The sequence below is a fragment of the Schistocerca gregaria genome, chromosome 3 (assembly GCF_023897955.1).
Source record: "Schistocerca gregaria isolate iqSchGreg1 chromosome 3, iqSchGreg1.2, whole genome shotgun sequence".
NCBI lineage: Eukaryota > Metazoa > Arthropoda > Insecta > Orthoptera > Acrididae > Schistocerca > Schistocerca gregaria.
The window spans coordinates 788,229,601-788,248,585 of NC_064922.1; the positions used below are offsets into that span (position 1 = coordinate 788,229,601).

At 43.1% G+C, this 18,985-nt stretch overlaps 1 protein-coding gene across 1 annotated transcript in view; it reads right to left on the minus strand.

Moving 5' to 3' along the window:
• Nucleotides 1-18,985, minus strand: part of LOC126354242 (sialin-like) — a 105,880-nt gene that overhangs the window by 8,075 nt on the left and 78,820 nt on the right. The window contains exons 7-9 of the mRNA XM_050003744.1: nt 17,377-17,509; nt 13,226-13,467; nt 9,166-9,286 (exon numbers count right to left, since the gene is read on the minus strand). Coding sequence (XP_049859701.1) covers nt 9,166-9,286; nt 13,226-13,467; nt 17,377-17,509 — 496 coding nt within the window. The remainder of the gene's footprint in view (nt 1-9,165; nt 9,287-13,225; nt 13,468-17,376; nt 17,510-18,985) is intronic.

Genomic DNA, 18,985 nt, shown 5'->3' on the forward strand with positions numbered 1-18,985 from the left:
GTGTGGGCACGAGGAATAAAGATGTAGAATGAAGTGAAAATCTTCTGGGTTATTAGGCCGCGTCATGGTATCCACAGGAGATCAGCTACCAAGCGGGAATATTAGCCTATGACTACGTCCCACCAATGGTAATCATATGAATTTTAAGCAATTCTATCACTTCTCCAGCACGAACGCCAGAAAACTCCCCCTTTATAAGTGGACGCGACACTCGTCTCTGACAGTGTTCTAGCACTAGTGGACACCAGAAAATCCTGAGGAAGATCCCAGCAGAGGAAACGTCGAACATTTTAGAAGACACAAGACGCGGCCTAATAACCCAGAAGATTTTAACTTCAGTGATAAGGCCACGAAAGCCTGCAGACTTACGTAAGATACACAATGTTAAACGTTTCTGTTATTTAAAAATCTTTATGAGGTTTTACATAAAACATTCGGAAGCATTACTTTTCACCACGATTTGGTATAAATGACCCGCTAGGTAACTTCAGACGCTCCATGAGGCTGTTGCTGTTGTATATAGAGAAGTAGTACCGCTAGAAAATGCAGGAAGACTAGCAGAGTACCCGACGCTTGTTGTACGGATTGGCAGTGGTCTATCAGTATAAACAAATGTAACATATTGCCTATAAAAAGCATTGACAGCCGTTATTGTGTGACTACACTGTTGCCAAATAGCCACTGAAAGCATTCGCATCCATTAAATATCTGGGAGTACGAGTAGGGAACAATTTAAAGTGAAACGACGACATAAAAATATTCTTAGAAAAAGCACATGCCAGAATGACATTCTTTGCAAGAATACTTGGGAAGTATAATCCGCACACAAAAGAGGTGGCTCTCAAAATCCTCGTTCGACCGATACTTGAGAACTAATCGTCAGTCTGTGACTCATATCTAGAAAGAGTAGATTGACGCATAAAATACAGAAGAACGAAAGAAGAGCAGCGCATTCCGCCACGGATTTGTTTACTAAGTGCGAATGCATCATAAAGACGCTCACGCAATTGTAGTAGCAGAAGTTACAAAATAATCATTGTGCGTCTTGGCGGAGCTTACTGTTAAATTACCGAGAACGTACTTTCCTTAGAAGAGCCAACCGACATATTACTTCTTCCTACGTGTATTTTGTTAACAGACCATGAAGGCAAGATCAGAGAGATTCTGAACCTTCGGAGGCTTCCCAACTATCGTTTTCCCTACGCACCATTCGTGGCTGGAAGAGGAAGGTGGGAAATCGCAGTGGTGCACAAAGTATCCTCTGCCACACACGATGCGGTGGCTTGAGGCGTATAGGTGTCGAAATAGATGTAATAGTAGTAACATGCACACACCACCACGAACCATGAACACGTACTCTGAATCACATGCAATTGTTTCCCATGCAACGATTGCTGGGCACACCCCGAAAGTGTCGCGGCGCACATATAACACTGAAGATCGCCAGCGTCGCATCTGTGAATTTCCGTCAGAATTCTTGACTATATATGAGTAAATGATTGGATTATTCGATTTCAGTGTTTGGCGACCTCTATATACTTCAAAATATTGTTGCGATGTCTGAGAGGACTATTTTTAAATAATGTAGGAATTCTGTCTTGTAAAATACGAAGTCGGATGTATGAAACAATAGTAAGCGAGTGAAACGTGACGTGCAGAACTGAGAAAGAAGTTGTAGTATATAGTCTGACGATCATTTCTGAAAAGCTGAGACGCAGCTTTACTTTCCAAACGAAACTAGCATATTGTTGCGGATTGTGTGCTGATTCGAAACTTCCTAGCAGTTTAACCGTGTGCCGAACTACCTCTTGCACTGCGTTCTTTTTTTTTCGCAGTTTCTATGTTTTGTAAGCTCATTGTTCTGGAACACAACTATTAGTCTTGCACTACCTGCAGATTTTCTAACGAGATATGTGACTCGTCCTCTTAACTGTGTGTTCACTTCTACATCTACATCTACATGACTACTCTGCAATTCACATTTAAGTGCTTAGCAGAGAGTTCATCGAACCACAATCATACTATCTCTCTACTATTCCACTCCCGAACAGCGAGCGGGAAAAACTAACACCTAAACCTTTCTGTTCGAGCTCTGATTTCTGTTATATTATTTTGATGATCATTCCTACGTATGTAGGTTGGGCTCAACAAAATATTTTCGCATTCGGAAGAGAAAGTTGGTGACTGAAATTTCGTAAAAAGGTCTCGCCGCGACGAAAAACGTCTATGCTTTAATGACTTCCATCCCAACTAGTGTATCATATCTGCCACACTCTCTCCCCTATAACATGATAATACAAAACGAGCTGCCCTTTTTTGCACCCTTTCGATGTCCTCCGTCAATCCCACCTGGTAAGGATCCCACACCGCGCAGCAATATTCTAACAGAGGACGAACGAGTGTAGTGTAAGCTGTCTCTTTAGTGGACTTGTTGCATCTTCTAAGTGTCCTTCCAATGAAACGCAACCTTTGGCTCGCCTTCCCGACAATATTATCTATGTGGTCCTTCCAACTGAAGTTGTTCGTAATTTTAACACCCATGTACTTATTTGAATTGACAGCCTTGAGAATTGTACTATTTATCGAGTAATCGAATTCCAACGGATTTATTTTGGAACTCATGTGGATCATCTCACACTTTTCGTTATTTAGCGTCAACTGCCACCTGACACACCATACAGCAATCTTTTCTAAATCGCTTTGCAACTGATACTGGTCTTCGGATGACCTTACTAGACGGTAAATTACAGCATCATCTGCGAACAGTCTAAGAGAACTGCTCAGATTGTCACCCAGGTCATTTATATAGATCAGGAACAGTAGAGGTCCCAGGACGCTTCCCTGGGGAACACCTGATGTCACTTCAGTTTTACTCGATGATTTGCCGTCTATTACTACGAACTGCGACCTTCCTGACAGGAAATCACGAATCCAGTCGCAAAACTGAGACGATACCCCATAGCTCCGCAGCTTGATTAGAAGTCGCTTGTGAGGAACGGTGTCAAAAGCTTTCCGGAAATCTAGAAATACGGAATCAACTTGAGATCCCCTGTCGATAGCGGCCATTACTTCGTGCGAATAAAGAGCTAGCTGCGTTGCACAAGAGCGATGTTTTCTGAAGTCTCTGATGTCTCTCTTTTTATTTGATTTGTTTCCGTAAGTCTTTCCAATATAACGAAGTATACTGTGCGGCGAAATTAAAAGATCACTCTTTCGAAACCCCTTAGTTATCCCCTACTGCGACGCATAAATTTGTGATTTGGCACAAACTACAACCTCTGTCTGTAATGGTGCAAATACATGGCTCCCTGTGACACCACATTCGGCCTCGACGACGCTTCAGACATCAACGTCTTGATACATGCGAGGAGGCCAGGCCTCAAAAGTTCAACGTGAGCTGATGATGCCAAACTCACACCAAATTTGACCTCAATTTTACCCAACGTCACAGTGGGCACGTCACACTACGAGAAAGTCGTCACAGCCCCTCTGAGCCCCATCCACCCCTTCATTAACGCCTCGACCTCGAAATGTGTGGGAATCAACGTACCAAGGAAAGGGGTAATTTCATTGACTCCCGTTATGCCACACCCTGGGGCCTTTTCGTGTCGATTCTGAGCGGCAGTACCGGCAGTTGTGGCCGAGCGGTTCTAGGCGCTTCTGTCTGGCGCCGCGTGACCGCTACGGTCGTTGGTTCGAATCCTACCTCGGGCATGGATGTGTGAGATGTCCTTAAGTTAGTTAGGTTTAAGTAGTTCTAAATTCTAGGGGACTGATGACCACAGATGTTAAGTCCCATAGTGCTCAGAGCCAATTGAACCATTTTTTTGAGCGGCAGTGTGTCCGAAATGTTTCCGTCGGCCACTAATAAAAAACCGCATGATTCCAGCACTGAGCATCGCAGTTCTGACCTCCGTCACAGAGGCGCAAAATAAGTGGTGAGGGGTGTGACGACCTTCCCATCATGTGACACGTTCACGGCGATGTCGGTCAAAATTGTGGTGAAATTGGTGCTAACGCGACAGCAATGACCCACTTCGCGCGTCACATGAACTTTTGAGCTCTGGCCTTTTTTTCGCTTGCGTCGAGACCTTATCGTTTCAAGCGTCGTCGAGGCACAGGATGATGTCACAGGGTGCCACGCTTTTGCAAAACAATAGAGAAAGATTGTAGGCACCTCTGAGCCAAATTTCAAACTTCTACGTCGAAAGGGAGAGAATTATAGTACTTCGAAAAAGCGACCCTTTAATTCTGTTGCACAGTGTATATGATGGAATCTAATGACTGTTCATTCCTTCTCTTTCTATCCGTGTATGCGTGTGCGCGCGTACGTGAATGCGTCTGTGTGTGTGTGTGTGTGTGTGTGTGTGTGTGTGTGTGTGTTTGAGTGTGTTAAAGAGAGAGAAAGAGAGAGTGTGATGTGTGTACGGAAAGGCTTTTTCTTTCTAGATATTATTGGGATTGGGCTGTGCTTCGTCGTGTGTGTGTGTGTGTGTGTGTGTGTGTGTGTGTGTGTGTGTGTTTGAGTGTGTTAAAGAGAGAGAAAGAGAGAGTGTGATGTGTGTACGGAAAGGCTTTTTCTTTCTAGATATTATTGGGATTGGGCTGTGCTTCGTCGGGATGGGGGCAGAAAGTTGAATGTCGATGTAATAGCTGCCAGAGATTGGTTGAAAGTTTTAGGTGTCGGGAGCAAGTAAAGTACACTGTAGATAAAGAAGTTTAAATTTGTGAAACGAAATTATGTACTTACTGTGGATGATGGTCACGCAAACAAACTTGTTATTAGTGCTGTTTAATATAGGTTGGGCAAAGAAGAAGAAATGTTACACAAGTTGTTAAGTACAGAGCAAATGTGGACTGAGCTGGAGGGCTCATCAGTTGCTTGTATCGTCTCACGTAAAATGGGAGTTGAAACGCCAGTTGAGCCGACTACAGCGCGTGCCACTGCAGTAAGGTGGGTTGCCGGAAGAAGCATCGTCAGGCGCACATGTGGCTCTCGATGCCTGCAAAGCCTTCTACATAGACGAATTCCTAGTGTCATGTTACTAAAAGGGCATAATCACGATCGATGAAGCCTTTATAATATCTTAAACCTTTCCCTGTTTCCTTTAACCGTCCAATCACTGTAGGCATAAGTGAAACTAAAGACGTACATCTCTGGTAGTTCACCTAAAGGCAGCTCATACGAGCTCAGTAGTTACAACCAGGAAGTTAGTCTATTCGATTCACTTGAAGATAGAAATTCAACTCCTACTCTTTATAATTTCCAATATTAAATGTTCCAAACGTAGCATCAGAAAAATACAGCTTATGTGCAGCCGTCTGGCTAACTTCTAACTTCAAAAGTTGTGGGCCCGTCCCGCCTGTGGTTCGAGTGCTCCCTCGGGCATGGGTGTGTGTGTCGTTCTTAGCATAAGCAGTGTGTAAGTCTAGGGACCGATGACCTAAGCACTTTGGTCCCTTAGGAATTCACAGACAATTGAACATTTTTTTTTCTTTTTTGGGGGTTTGGGGGGGGGGGGGGCGGGGCTAGGTCGCTGATATTTGAATAGTCGGCCCGTTTGGTCTAGTGGTACTCACTAGCCTGGAAACCGAAAGAGAAAGTGATCGAATGGCGGTAGGACCACAGAATGCTTCTGACCACCGTTAACTTAGTCTTCATCACGCAACGATATGAAGATTCGCAAGGAACAACCGTGGTTCGTATTCCACACTAATCTGTATGTCTCCTTTTCTCGGAAGGGTTACTGAGGTTGGTTACGGACAAGAAAGTGGTCAAAGCGGCGTCCAGTCTAAAGACTTACACCAGGTCATTGTACCACACGGAATTATCATTTTATCTCAATGAACTGTTAGTATTTCACTGAAGAGGTCCATGATAAGTCTTTACCAAGTCGTGCATCACCACGAAGTAGGATACTAAAGAAATGAAGGGTGTAAATCATTGAAGGTAGTAGGAAATGCTATTTCCTGTTATACATAGACAACAAGCTCCGAAACAGAGATCTGCGATTATAACCTGGGATCCATAAATAATATCTTTGAGAAAATAATCTCATAAGACATAGATTTAAGTAAAAATATACGATACGTCTTTAATGTCACAATATCTTAAACGGCTGTATAAGTAATGTATACATACATATTGTCATGCAGTTAGGTAGTTGGTTGCATGCCCTGACTTATAATTAAATGCTGTGACCTGAGTCAATTTACAAAGTATGCATACCTGACTTGTTTCTGGTGTGTCTACATGCTAACCATTTTTACTAAACACTAAGGTCAGTTACATATAATATAAATCAATATTATCATCTTGTCCACAATTTACATAACAAATAACACTAACACGAGAGCAATGTAAGTTTATCTCTATACTACACTGTGCATGCGCCAGTGTTTAGTTAAATATTCGTCAATAGAAAGAAATTTTCCAGACGATATAAATTCGCGGTAGATTTAAATTTTACTTTTCTTACTCAAGTACATTTTACATCATTTTGAAAAATCATCAGAGATTTTTATGGCTACAAATAGGCCCCCTTTTAAGTAATGTTAATGAACGTCGTAACAGTATAAGCTACTACTCTTGTCATATTGCGATGATTTATTAATTATTTCATTAGTGAATGTATAGGAAGCTCCAGTAGCACGCCTGACACCATTATAAGAGGACAACAAAATGACAAAGGCCGACCTTTGTAAGGATAAAGTCGCATGAATGTGGAAGAACGTTACATTTTCATCCTTGTTATTGCATGTTGTGGCCTTCAGTCCGAAGACTGATTGCAAATATCGGTATCCTCGCTAGTCTGTTCAGTGCACTGCTCTTCATCTCTGCATAATTATTACAGATTACATCCAGCTCAACGCGACTTATTCAATCCTTGGCCTCCAATTTACCCCCCCCCCCCCCAAAAAAAAAACACACACACACACACACACACACACACTCATTCCCCCTTCTCCCCCCCCCCCCACCCACATCCCCCCCTCAACCATTATCAAACTGACGTTTCCTTGGATCACTCGATCCAGTCTTTCATACAAATTTTGTAATAAATTCTTTTTTTCCGACTCTTTTCCGTATCTCATTATCACTTATCCGTTCTACTCATCTGATCTTCAACATTCTGTTGTAGCGCCACATTTCTAAAGCTCCTATTGCCTTTTTTCGGAATTGTTTATTATCCACGTTTTATTTCCGTAGAATGATACACTCCAGAAAAATACCTTCTGAAAATCCTTCATAACAATTAAATTTTCATTCGATGTGGACTTTTTTTTCTTTTTCAGAAACACATTCCTTGCTATTGCCAGTTGCATTTTTTTTTATCCATTCTGCTTCGCCACCCTTAGTATTTTGCTGCCCACATAAGAAAACTCGTCTCATACTTTTAGTGTCTCGTACCCGAATCTAATTCTCTCGCTAATTTAGTTAGACTGCATTCCATTACCCTTGGTTTATCTTTTTGATATTCACCTTGTAGCCTCTTTTCAAGACTCTTGGCATTGCCATCAGCTATTAATCCACATTGATAACGTGTTAATAATCTGTTAATAATAGAAATATTTCTGATAATTTAACCCCTTTTATAGAAGCGAATATGTTCCACGGACACTGCAAAGTGCAATAAACAGTGGCTAGTAGAAATGAGCTTCCTTATGGCTTGTTGTTTTACGAGAAGCGTTTAATAAGTAATGCAGCATGCTTTTTTTTTTTTTTTTTTTTTTTGCAGGTTGGTCTCCGTCAGGATTTCAATACGCCATATTATTCCCCATTCTTTTGGCTACAAAACCCCATTTCTTCAACATAATTTCAGTTCAATGCGACGGCCTTACGCCACCTTACTAGGTGAGCCTTTATGCCCGCACGGTATCACATTACTAGTCGACGCCAGAGAGAACGTCTTGCTGCATCAGTAACCTCCCCATCACTCATGTATTGCCTGCCGCAGAGTGCATCCTTAATAGGGCCAAAGAGATGGAAGTCGGAAGGTGCGATGTCCGGACTGTAGGCTGGAGAAGGAAGACAAGTCCAATGAAGTTTTATGAGCTGCTTTCGGGTGGGCAGACTTGTGTGGGGCCTCCGCTGCTACGGAGAAGATGTTTGATTACATTTTTGTGGCGACGAACATGCTGAAGTCGTTTCTTCAGTTCCGTAAGGGTAGTACAGTACACTTCATGACTGGTCGTTGCAACATGAGGGAGGTCATCAAATAGAACAGTCCCTTGAGAGTCCCAGAAGACGGTCGGCATGACTTTACCGGCTAAGGGTGCCGCTTTGAACTTTTTCTTCAAGGAGATGTGGTGTGGCGCCACTCCATGGATTGCCGTTTTATTTCCGCTTCAAAATGATGAAGTCATGATTCAGTCGCCAGTGAGGGTGATCGACAAAAAATATTCAATATTAGCCCTGTAACGCGCAAGCTACTCCGCACAGATGATCCTTCGTTGCTCTCTATGATCTTCTGTTAGACGGCGAAAAACCCTTTGGGCATGTACTTTTGAGAACCCCAACTGGTTGACGAGTATGTCATCACTACCAACTGAGACATCCAGTTGAGCAGCGAGGTATTTGATTGTGATCCATTGAGAGTGTCCGAAAGTTCTAACACTGCTCGAGCCACAGTTGTGTGCGACCGGGAGACCGGACAGTGCTCTTTGTTCACTGCCAGGTCTCCGTAGGCATTCTGCAAGCGCCTACGAATATCTGCGATGCTCTCGTGTTGCGCCAAAAGAAACTGTATGACAGCTCTATGCTTGGAACACATCTCCGTCACAGGCGCCATCTTGAAGGCTACGTATACTGCCATCACCTATTTGAAGTTCGTGAACCTTTAGCAGCTGAAGCGGGAATATTCCACGATGCCCCACATAACTATTCCGCATTTGTTAAACTGAAATTGGCTGAGAGAATAAATGTGTTGCATTACTTCATGAACGCTTTTCGTATTAATGGTTGACAATCTGGCTGTCTCACCGTGTTATTTACGTTCGTAGACATTTTTCACTGATGGCTATCGCGAGATTCGTCTGTTTTGTCGACAAAGAAATACCGTGGCATTACTGATTAGATACAGAGAACGTTGGTAGCTATGTCCTTTTCGAAACGACAGATATTTCGTGTTGCTCGGCCACTGAGCTCGTGAGGCAGCTACTCACCTGGGGGTGGCTCATTCCAAGGCTGGACATCGGAGCTGGTGAAGACGGCGTAGACGGTGTAGTTCACGGCAGCGAGCGCCGCCGTCACGTAGAACACAGAGTTCCACGCCCACCGCGTTTGCTGCGGACATCGGAAGAACATCGGCTGTGTGGCAGTTTCTGCAGCATTTCGACTCACTAATTTATTAATATTAAATCACTAACACTCATAGATTGTCTTTACCTTTCTACAGCGGCATAATTTACCTATAATTTTTACTCTAAGCTTGAACAGCATAACCATTATCAGGTGCTACGAGGCGTGTTTTTTAAGTAAACACCGTTTTGAAATTAAAAAAAGAGGTGCTAAGATAGCTCAATAATTTTAATCTACTTTTCTACATAATTCCCGTCAATATTGAGGCACTTGTCGTAACGTTGTACCAGTTTTTGGATACCCTTCTCGTAGAAGTCTGCCGCCTGACTTGTTAACCACTGCATCACCACTGTTTTGACTTCGTCATCGTCTTGAAGACGCTGACCGCCCAGGTGTTTCTTTAAGTGCAGGAACATATGGTAGTCACTGGGCGCAAGATCGGGGCTGTACGGAGAATGATCTACAGTTTCCCATTGAAAAGATGTGATGAGATCTTTGGCCTCATTCGCCACATGCGGACGGGCATTGTGTTGCAGCAAAACGATGCCCTTGCTCAACTTCCGTGGATTGTTGCTTTGATTCTGGTGTGACGTAGGCCACCCATGTTTCTTCGCCGGTAACAATTTGGCTTAAGAAATCACCACCGTCGTTGTGGTACCTCTCAAGGAAAGTCAGTGCACTGTCTAAACGTTTGGTTTTGTGCACATGGGTCAACATTTTCGGTGCCCAACGTGCGCACAATTTCGGTAATTCAAGTGCTCGGTCACACTACGAGAAACATTAGGAAAGTCATCCCGCATGAAGGAAATCGTAAAGCGTATGTTTTCTCTCACCTTATTGTCCACTTCCTGCACCAAGGTTTCATTAACGACCGAAGGACGCCCACTCCGTTGTTCATCATGCACATTTCTGCGGCCATCTTTATATGCTCTCACCCACTTCCTTACCATTCCATCACTCATAATATTTTCTCCGTAAACTGCACAGATCTCACGATGAATATCGATCGCTTTTAGGCCTTTACCACTAAGGAATCTTATAACAGCCCGTAGTTCACAGTCGGCGAAGCACGATTATCGGAGTCATCTTAAACACTCAGTACACAACGTAAACAAGGAAGAATCAGACTGGAATGGCGTCAGTACGTAGATTGAGGTACAGGCTTTCATGTAAAAATAAAATTATTGGGATATCTTAGCACGTCTTTTTTTTTAAATTTCAAAACGGCACTTACTTGAAAAACACGCCTCGTATTAGAATAAGACATATAATAACACAATCATGCAACAGTACGTAATAAGCACATTAATGATCAAGTTACCCCCTCCTAATCTGGAGCGTTATTCTCATAAAATTTAGCACATCGGTCAAAAAGCTGGTCAGGTGCGATTAGGACTCACGTACGTAGACAGTTCATCCATTTCGGGAATCGAGGATATTGACGAAGTTTGCCAGTTATCGACTTTTATACTAGCAAGCTATCAGTCTCAGGGATTCCAAGACATTCGAGAATGTTTTAATTTCATGTTGAAGGCGGATATCAAATGACAAAAAGTAATATTTTTCCGGTGATATAACTACAAATTAACAATTTCCTTTACCTGTACTGTGAAACATTCCTTCTTTGCAAATCTCATGAGTCTGGATCAACGGAAAGTAACCTATATGTTCTGATGACTGAGTTTGCGAGTATCAATATATGTGACATAAATGGCCGCATCTTTTGATTGCAGCCTAAATTTCTCGTCAAGTGCTGGGCAATAGCGTCGCTCATACCTGACGTCTCGCTAGCAATGCCTTATGTCCATATATGTACCATAAAGTCACAATGGAAGCAGTCGTCGCATCTTACTGCGCCATGGCAATCAGCTTTGCACCGTGATATTTCCGACCAGAGCCTCCCCCATTATTTCGGCTTGCTTTGACCGTTGGAAAAGACACGACTAAAATATCTGTGATCAGAAAATACCACGTTTACGTCGCGGGATGCAAAAGCCCACAGTCGGGCAGCACGCGGCACCATACAATTTGTTAAATATGATTTTACTTTTTTTATTGAATAAAAGAAGAAAAACGACGAAAGTTAAGAAGAAATTCTGGGTGCATCAATTTTTTTGAGTCAACAGTTTTCTGACTGGGTTGAAACGGCCCACCACGAATTCCTCTCCTGTGCCAACCTCTTCATCTCAGAGTAGTAACTGCAAACTGCGTCCTCAATTGGATGTATTCTGACACCATGGAGGTTACTCTGGGATGTCTTAACAGATGTCCTTCCATCCTGTCCTCGCCGATTCTCCGGAGAATCTCATTCCTTAACAATCCACCTAATTTTCAACATTCTTCTGTAGCACCACATTTCAAATTCTTCGATTCTCTTATTTTCCTGCTTTGCCATCGTCTGTGTTTCCCTGCCACAAAACACTGTGCTCCAAACGTACATTCTTAGGAATTTCTACCTCAAGTTAAGGCTTATGATACTAGTGGAATTCTCTTGGCCAGGAATGCCGTTTTTGTCAGTGCTAGTCTGCTTTTGATGTCCTCCTTGCTCTGTCCGTCATGGGTTATTTTGCTGCCTATGTAGCAGAATTTTTTAACTTCATCTATTTCGCGATCACCAGTTGTGATGTTAAGTTTCTCAGGATTTCTCATTTCTGCTACATTTTATTACTTTCATTGCTTCTTCGATGTACAGATCGAACAGTTGTGGCGAACGATTACATCCTTGTGTTACACTCTTTTCAATCCAAGCACTTCGTTCTTGGTTCCCACTCAAATTTTTCCTATCCGTCTCTCCCAATAGCTTATCGCTGTTTTTCTCAGAATTTCGAAAACCTTTTTACAGGTCGACAAATCCTACGACCGTGTCTTGATTTTTCTTCAGTCTTGATCCACCGTAGCGTCAGGATTGTCTCTCTGCTGTCTTTACCTTTCCTAAAGGCAAACTGACCACCGTCCAACAGATCCTCAATTTTCGTTTCCATTCCTGTACATTATTCTTGTAATCAACTCGGATGCATGAGCTGTCCTCGCACTTGTCGGCTCTTGCTGTCTTCGGAATTCTGTGGATGATGTTTTTCCGGATGTGAGATGGTTCAAAATGTTCAAATGTCCATGACTGCAGCGCCTTGACCTCTCGGCTATCCTGCACGGCTGTGAGACGGTATATCGCCAGACTCATACATTGTTTACAACACCGCCAGCGAGTGTAGCGCCAACAGTAAAATTCGGAGAAGGTGGTATTATGGTGTGTTCGTGTTTTTCGTGGGGGGAGCTTGCACCACTTGTTGTTTTGCACGGCACTATCACAGCACAGACCTACATTGATGTTTTAAGCACCTTCTTGTTTCCCACTGTCGATGAGCAATTCGAGGATGGCGATTGCATCTTTTTTACCCTTCACCCAATCATTTTAGGAACTCCCGTAGAATGTTATCAATCCCTACTGCCTTATTCGATCTATAGTCTTGCAAAGCTCTTTTCAATTCTGATTCTAATACTGGATCTCCTTTTCTTCTCTATGGACTCGTGTTTCTTCGTCCATCACGTTATGAGACAAGTCTTCCCCTCTCACAGAGGCCTTCAGTGTACTGTTTCCATCTATCTGCTCTCCCCTCTGCATCTAACAGTGTAATTACCATTGCAATATCAATGTTACCACCCTTGCTTTTAATTTCATCAAATGTTGTTTTGACTTTTCTATATGCTGCGTCAGTCCTTCTGCTGTGAACAGTCACAAATACTGCATTTCGCAATAGCAGCAGTGATCTATACGCAATTTACGTAACTCTACATTTTTGTATTTATATCCATTCTTTACGATTTTGACATCTACTACTTCATTCATTTTATTCATACTCGATAACTAGGAATACACAGCTAATTTATAAGCACTTGCATTAAGACTCTGGAGATCGAGCAACTTACATTGGCGTTGGTGAAGGCGCCGACGACGTACGGTACTGCGATTCCCGTTAAGTTGGCGAACATGTTGACGATCCCGACGATGGTCCCCGCATAGTTGGGCGCGATGGCCGACATGCTCATGGAGGGGCCGGCGGCGTTGGTGGAGATGCAGAAGCCGTTGATGGCGAGCAGCGCGATGATGACGGCCGTGTTGCAGCCGACCGCCGACACCACCAGGAACGTCGCCGCGGGCACCAGCGTACCTGTGCGTCAACACGGCAGTCACGCCTGGCTCCCAGCTCACTCACAGAGGTGAAATGTGACAGTTCTCTATCAGTGTCTTCGCTATGTGATCAAAAGTATCCGGACACCCACAAAAACATACGGTTTTCGCATTAGGTGCATTGTGATGCCACCTACTGTCAGGTACTCCATATCAGCGACCTCAGTACTCGTTAGACATCGTGAGAGAGCAGAATGGGGCCCTCCTCGGAACTCAGACTTCGAACGTGGTCAGGTGATTGGGTTTCACTTGTGTCACACGTCTGTACGCGAGATTTACACACTGCCAGATATCCCTACCTCCACTGTTTCCGATGTGGTAGTGAAGCGGAAACGTGAAGGGACACGTACAGCACAAAAGCGTACCTCGTCTGTTGATTGACAGAGACCGCTGACAGTTGAAGAGGGTCGTAATGTGTATAGGCTGACATCCATCCAGAGCATCAGATAGGAATTCCAAACTGCATCAGGATCCACTGCAAGTACTTTGGCAGTTATGCGGGTGGTGACATAACTTGGATGTCATGGTCGAGCGGCTGCTCAAAAACCACACATCACGCTGGTAAACGCCAAACGACGCCTTGCTTGGTATAAAGAGCGTAAACACTGGACGATTGAACAGTGCAGTGACGAATCACGGTAGACAATGTGGCGATCCGATGGCAGGGTGTAGGTATGGCGAATGCCCGGTGAACGTCATCTGCCAGCGTGTGTAGTGCCAACAGTAAAATTCGGAGGAGGTAGTGTTATGATGTGGTCGTGTTTTTAATGGAGGGGCTTGCACCACTTGCTGTTTTGCGTGGCACTATCACAGTACCGGCCTACATTGACGTTTTAAGCACGATCTTTCTTCCCACTGTTGAACAGAAATTCGGGGATGCCGACTGCACCTTTCAACACGATCGAGCATCTGTTCATAATGCACGGCCTGTGGTGGAATGGTTACACGACAATAACATCCCTGCAATGGAGTGGCCTGCACTGAGTCCTGGTCTGAATCCTACAGAATACCTCTGAGATGTTTTGGAACGTCGAAATCATGCCAGGCCTCACCGAAAAACATCGATATCTCTCCTCAGCGCAGCACTCCGAGAAGAATGGGCTGCCATTCCCCAAGAAAACTTCCAGCACCTGTTTAAACGTATGCCTGCGAGAGTGGAAGCTGTCATCCAGGCTATCGGTGAGCCAACACCATATTGAATTCCAGCATTACCGATGGAGGGCGCCACGAACTTGTAATTCATTTTCAGTCAGGTGTCCGGATACTTTTGTTATCAGTCTGCTTATACTTTGTTTCATCAAACATTCAAGACTGCATAAAACTGTGGTTTGTGAATAACCTTCTAGGAAAACTAGAATTTAGCTTCCATTCTGCAGTGAGCTAGTTTTGAAATTTTGGTCCACACTATAACTGTGTGCCGAAGCGGAACCGGACCTTGCGATAATGCTCATAGGGACAGAGGTATCTACGATGGATCGAATAGCCACTCACACTTCATTTGTACCAGTACCTTTCCAAATCTGCAAGGAAGTTTGACAAAAACTGCATACTCTATTGTGAAGGTTCGTTCACGAAACCGCCCTAAGGCTGTTGCTAAAGGCCCCTGCGAAAAAGCATGATTTTCCTGACACATATTCGGTCCCAATGTATGAAATCCAACTAGTGATGTATATTTTGGTCGGCCAATTAAACAACGAAGGATCCGGGTATTGGGTGAACTGTAAAATTGTAGCTACCGACCAAGTTGGTTGGTTCAGTTGACCAGCGCTACTGTAGGTACCTCAGAAGAATCTCAGCCCCACAATCACTGCCAATGGTAGGTCGGGGAGAGAGGAACAGCTTTGCCTCTCGTTCACTGTCCTTTCCAAGACATTGCGCGATTCGTTTCCACATTCCTGTTGGCGCTCCCCGAGTTCCGATAAGTCATTGCAAGTGTAAATCCAGCCTGATGTCGCATCTGGATACCAGGACCGACAAATCGTGCCTTCTATAGCGCCGTAAGTGCTGTGTATTTTTTCTGAAGTGCTAGTCCAGCAAGTGCAACTATTCTCAAACGTCCAGTGCACGCTGTAATTACCGTGTAGCAGCGAAACTTGGAAGATATTCTAATGCGGTAATGCGGAACCGAATTATCCTGGAAAAAAAGAACCAATTTTGGCCATCAGGTGCAAATCTGGCGCTGTGGATGCAATAGGCCGATCCTTCCCCGAATCGAACACGCCCGGCTGGTTAATGACGCCGCACGTGATTAGCCGAGCGGTCTTGGCGCTACAGTTTTGGACTGAGCGGCTGATCCCGGCGGAGGTTCAAGTCCTCCCTCGGGCATGGGTGTGTGTGTCTGTGCTTAGGATAATTTAGATTAAGTAGTGTGTAAGCTTAGGGACTGATGACCTTAGCAGTTAAGTCCAATAAGGTTTCACACACATTTGAACATTTGGTTAATGACGAGGGCCGGTGTGTCGGGCAGCTTGGATGTGGTTTTTAGACAGTTTTCCACGTCCGACTAGGCGAATACCGGATTGTTACCCACGTCCTGTCTCAGTTACACGATTCCCAAACATTTCTAAAACGTTCACTCATTTTCACGTGGGTTAACACTAAACGCAGACGTTGTTGTTGTTGTTGTTGTTGTTGTTGTGTTCTTCAGTCCTGAGACTGGTTTGATGCAGCTCTGCATGCTACTCTATCCTGTGCAAGCTTCTTCATCTCCCAGTACTTACTGCAACCTACATCCTTCTGAATCTGCTTAGTGTATTCATCTCATGGTCTCCCTACGATTTTTACCCTCCACGCTGCCCTCCAATACTAAATTTGTGATCCCTTGATGCCTCAGAACATGTCCTACCAACCGGTTCCTTCTTCTTGTCAAGTTTTGCCACAGACTCCTCTTCTCCCCAAATCTATTCAATACCTCCTCATTAGTTATGGGATCTACTCATCTAATCTTCAGCATTCTTCTGAAGCACCACATTTTGAAAGCTTCTATTCTCTTACTGTCCAAACTATCTATCATTCATGTCTCACTTCCATGCATGGCTACAGTCCATACAAATACTTTCAGAAACGACTTCCTGGCACTTAAATCTATACTCGATGTTAACAAATTTCTCTTCTTCAGAAACGCTTTCCTTGCCATTGCCAGTATACATTTTATATCTTCTCTACTTCGACCATCATCAGTTATTTTGGTCCCGAAATAGCAAAACTCCTTTACTAATTTAAGCGTCTTATTTCCTTACCTAATTCCCTCAGTATCACCCGACTTAATTCGACTACATTCCATTATCCTCGTTTTGCTTTTGTTGATGTTCATCTTATACCCTCCTTTCAAGACACTGTCCATTCCGTTCAACTGCTCTCTATGTCTTTTTTCTGTCTCTGACATAATTACAATGTCATCGGCGAACCTCAGTTTTTATTTCTTCTCCATGGATTTTAATACCTACAACCCTGTCTCCCTCCCTTCCCAACCACTGCTTCCCTTTCATGCCCCTCGACTCTTATAACTGCAATCTGGTTTCTGTACAAATTGTAAATAGACTTTCGCTTCCTGTATTTTACCCCTACCACGCAGACGTATGACATATAAAAATTTTGACCCAGGGGACAAGTGGGGAGAGGTGTAGGATGGAAGAGTGATTTGGGGGGGGGAGGGCGGAATGGGTGTTGACAGAAAGGTCGTACAACCAACCTCTAACACTAACATTGCCAAATCCAGATTAGTATACCGACCCTGTGAAGACACAGAATAACGTCAGGAAGAAGGTGGAAAGAAGACTGACAGTATGTTTTAGATGCCCAATCCACAAGGAACGGCTAGTGTGAAGAAATACTGAGTAAGTAGGCGCATGAAAATCATTAAACTGAATGCAACATCAAAGTGACTTACCTAATCCGTTTACTATACGAAGACCGTTGATCTTGGATATGTACCCTTTTCGGAGGACGTAGTCGATAAGCCAGCCACTGAACAGAACTCCGACGCTGCCAGTGATTTGAGGGATGGCAGAGATGAGTCCGTTCTGCACAATATACAAGTGTATTCCAGGTTACTCCGAAGTCTCTTAGAGACACAACGTTCTAAAACTACAGTAATTCATTTTCTAATTGCTTTGTTCATTGTCGTCTCAATGATAGCAATCTAGTCTCTCTCTAGATACAGTGCATATTGTATAACAGTTGTTTCCAAAATTTCACAGCTACAGTGTTACTGCTGGCATATGGTTTATTGTATAATACTTTTAGAAATTGCTGTTTCTTGTCCTACATTTCGTACTTGACTCAAAACATACCTCTGTGAATTTGTCACGTGTAATAATGTAGTCACTAGGTATCTTTCTCTAAAAGTTTTCCAAAACATCTTCCATATTGACTGCTCTTAGTTGGCAGAGATGATTGTACTGAACACCACGAATAAAAAGTTAACACTAACTTTTCGTCTACTTGTCAAAGGTTACTGAGGTTCAATTGTTTGAGTGTAACCGTAACCAGGTTACCGTTTACTCCTGGTCCTACATGGCATTCACTAAAAATTGTGGACTTGCTATTTCACTTGATCTTTGACTACACTGTTCTTTTAAATTTGAGCATTTCTCGGCAAAAAATGTTTTATTTATTACTTTTTTAACCGTTAGTGACGCAGGAAATAGTTACATAGTCCTAAAAGCAAGTAGCGTGTGCCTCTGTGCGATAGAGATATTACCTGTTTGTAACTTTCATACGTCTACATCTACGAATGTACTGTGCAAGTGGATTCTAGATAAGTTTTTCTCATACTGTCCTTCTTATATTGTCGTGAGGTAACAAAAAATCAGAGTATGTTGGTACGACTGACATGAGCGATTAAGGCTGCAACTTTGAAAATGTATATTTTTTTCTAGAATGACGTTACGAAATTACGAAAAACTTTTAAGTAAGAGGATTTTTACGTACCCTTCTGGGATCGAAATATTTTTTTTTTCTCGTATGACCGGCTCCGGATTTAAAAACAAATCGTCATTTTTGTTTAAGAAAAGACAGGTTTTCTTAACTGCAGAAACTTTCTAAGTTGCATTAATATTCAATTTACAAAGACAAACGTACCTAGCCTTGTTAGACCGCGGCCACGTACGCTTACAAATCTATATTTTATCTTATGTGTTATTGTAAATTCGTAATTATGTCATATTCATGACAATCAATTTTTGCAATTCCATGTTATAAATATAACTTATAAATGACAGAAATTACGTAGTATTACATACCAATTTATAAATTCGGGAGAAGCAATAGGGGCAACGACTAACAAAATACATGAAAGCACTGCTGGTAGCTCGTGTTAGAATACGAGACTCGGAATGACTGCGCTTGAAACAGGGATAAGGGCGGAACTGCATCAATACATAATAAAATATAAACAACCAGAAGCGGACATGACCTCACTTAAACAATTTATATAGGGTATGGCCCCCTTCCTCAAGAAATTGATGGGTTTCTTCTTTTCATCTTCATCTCTTTCT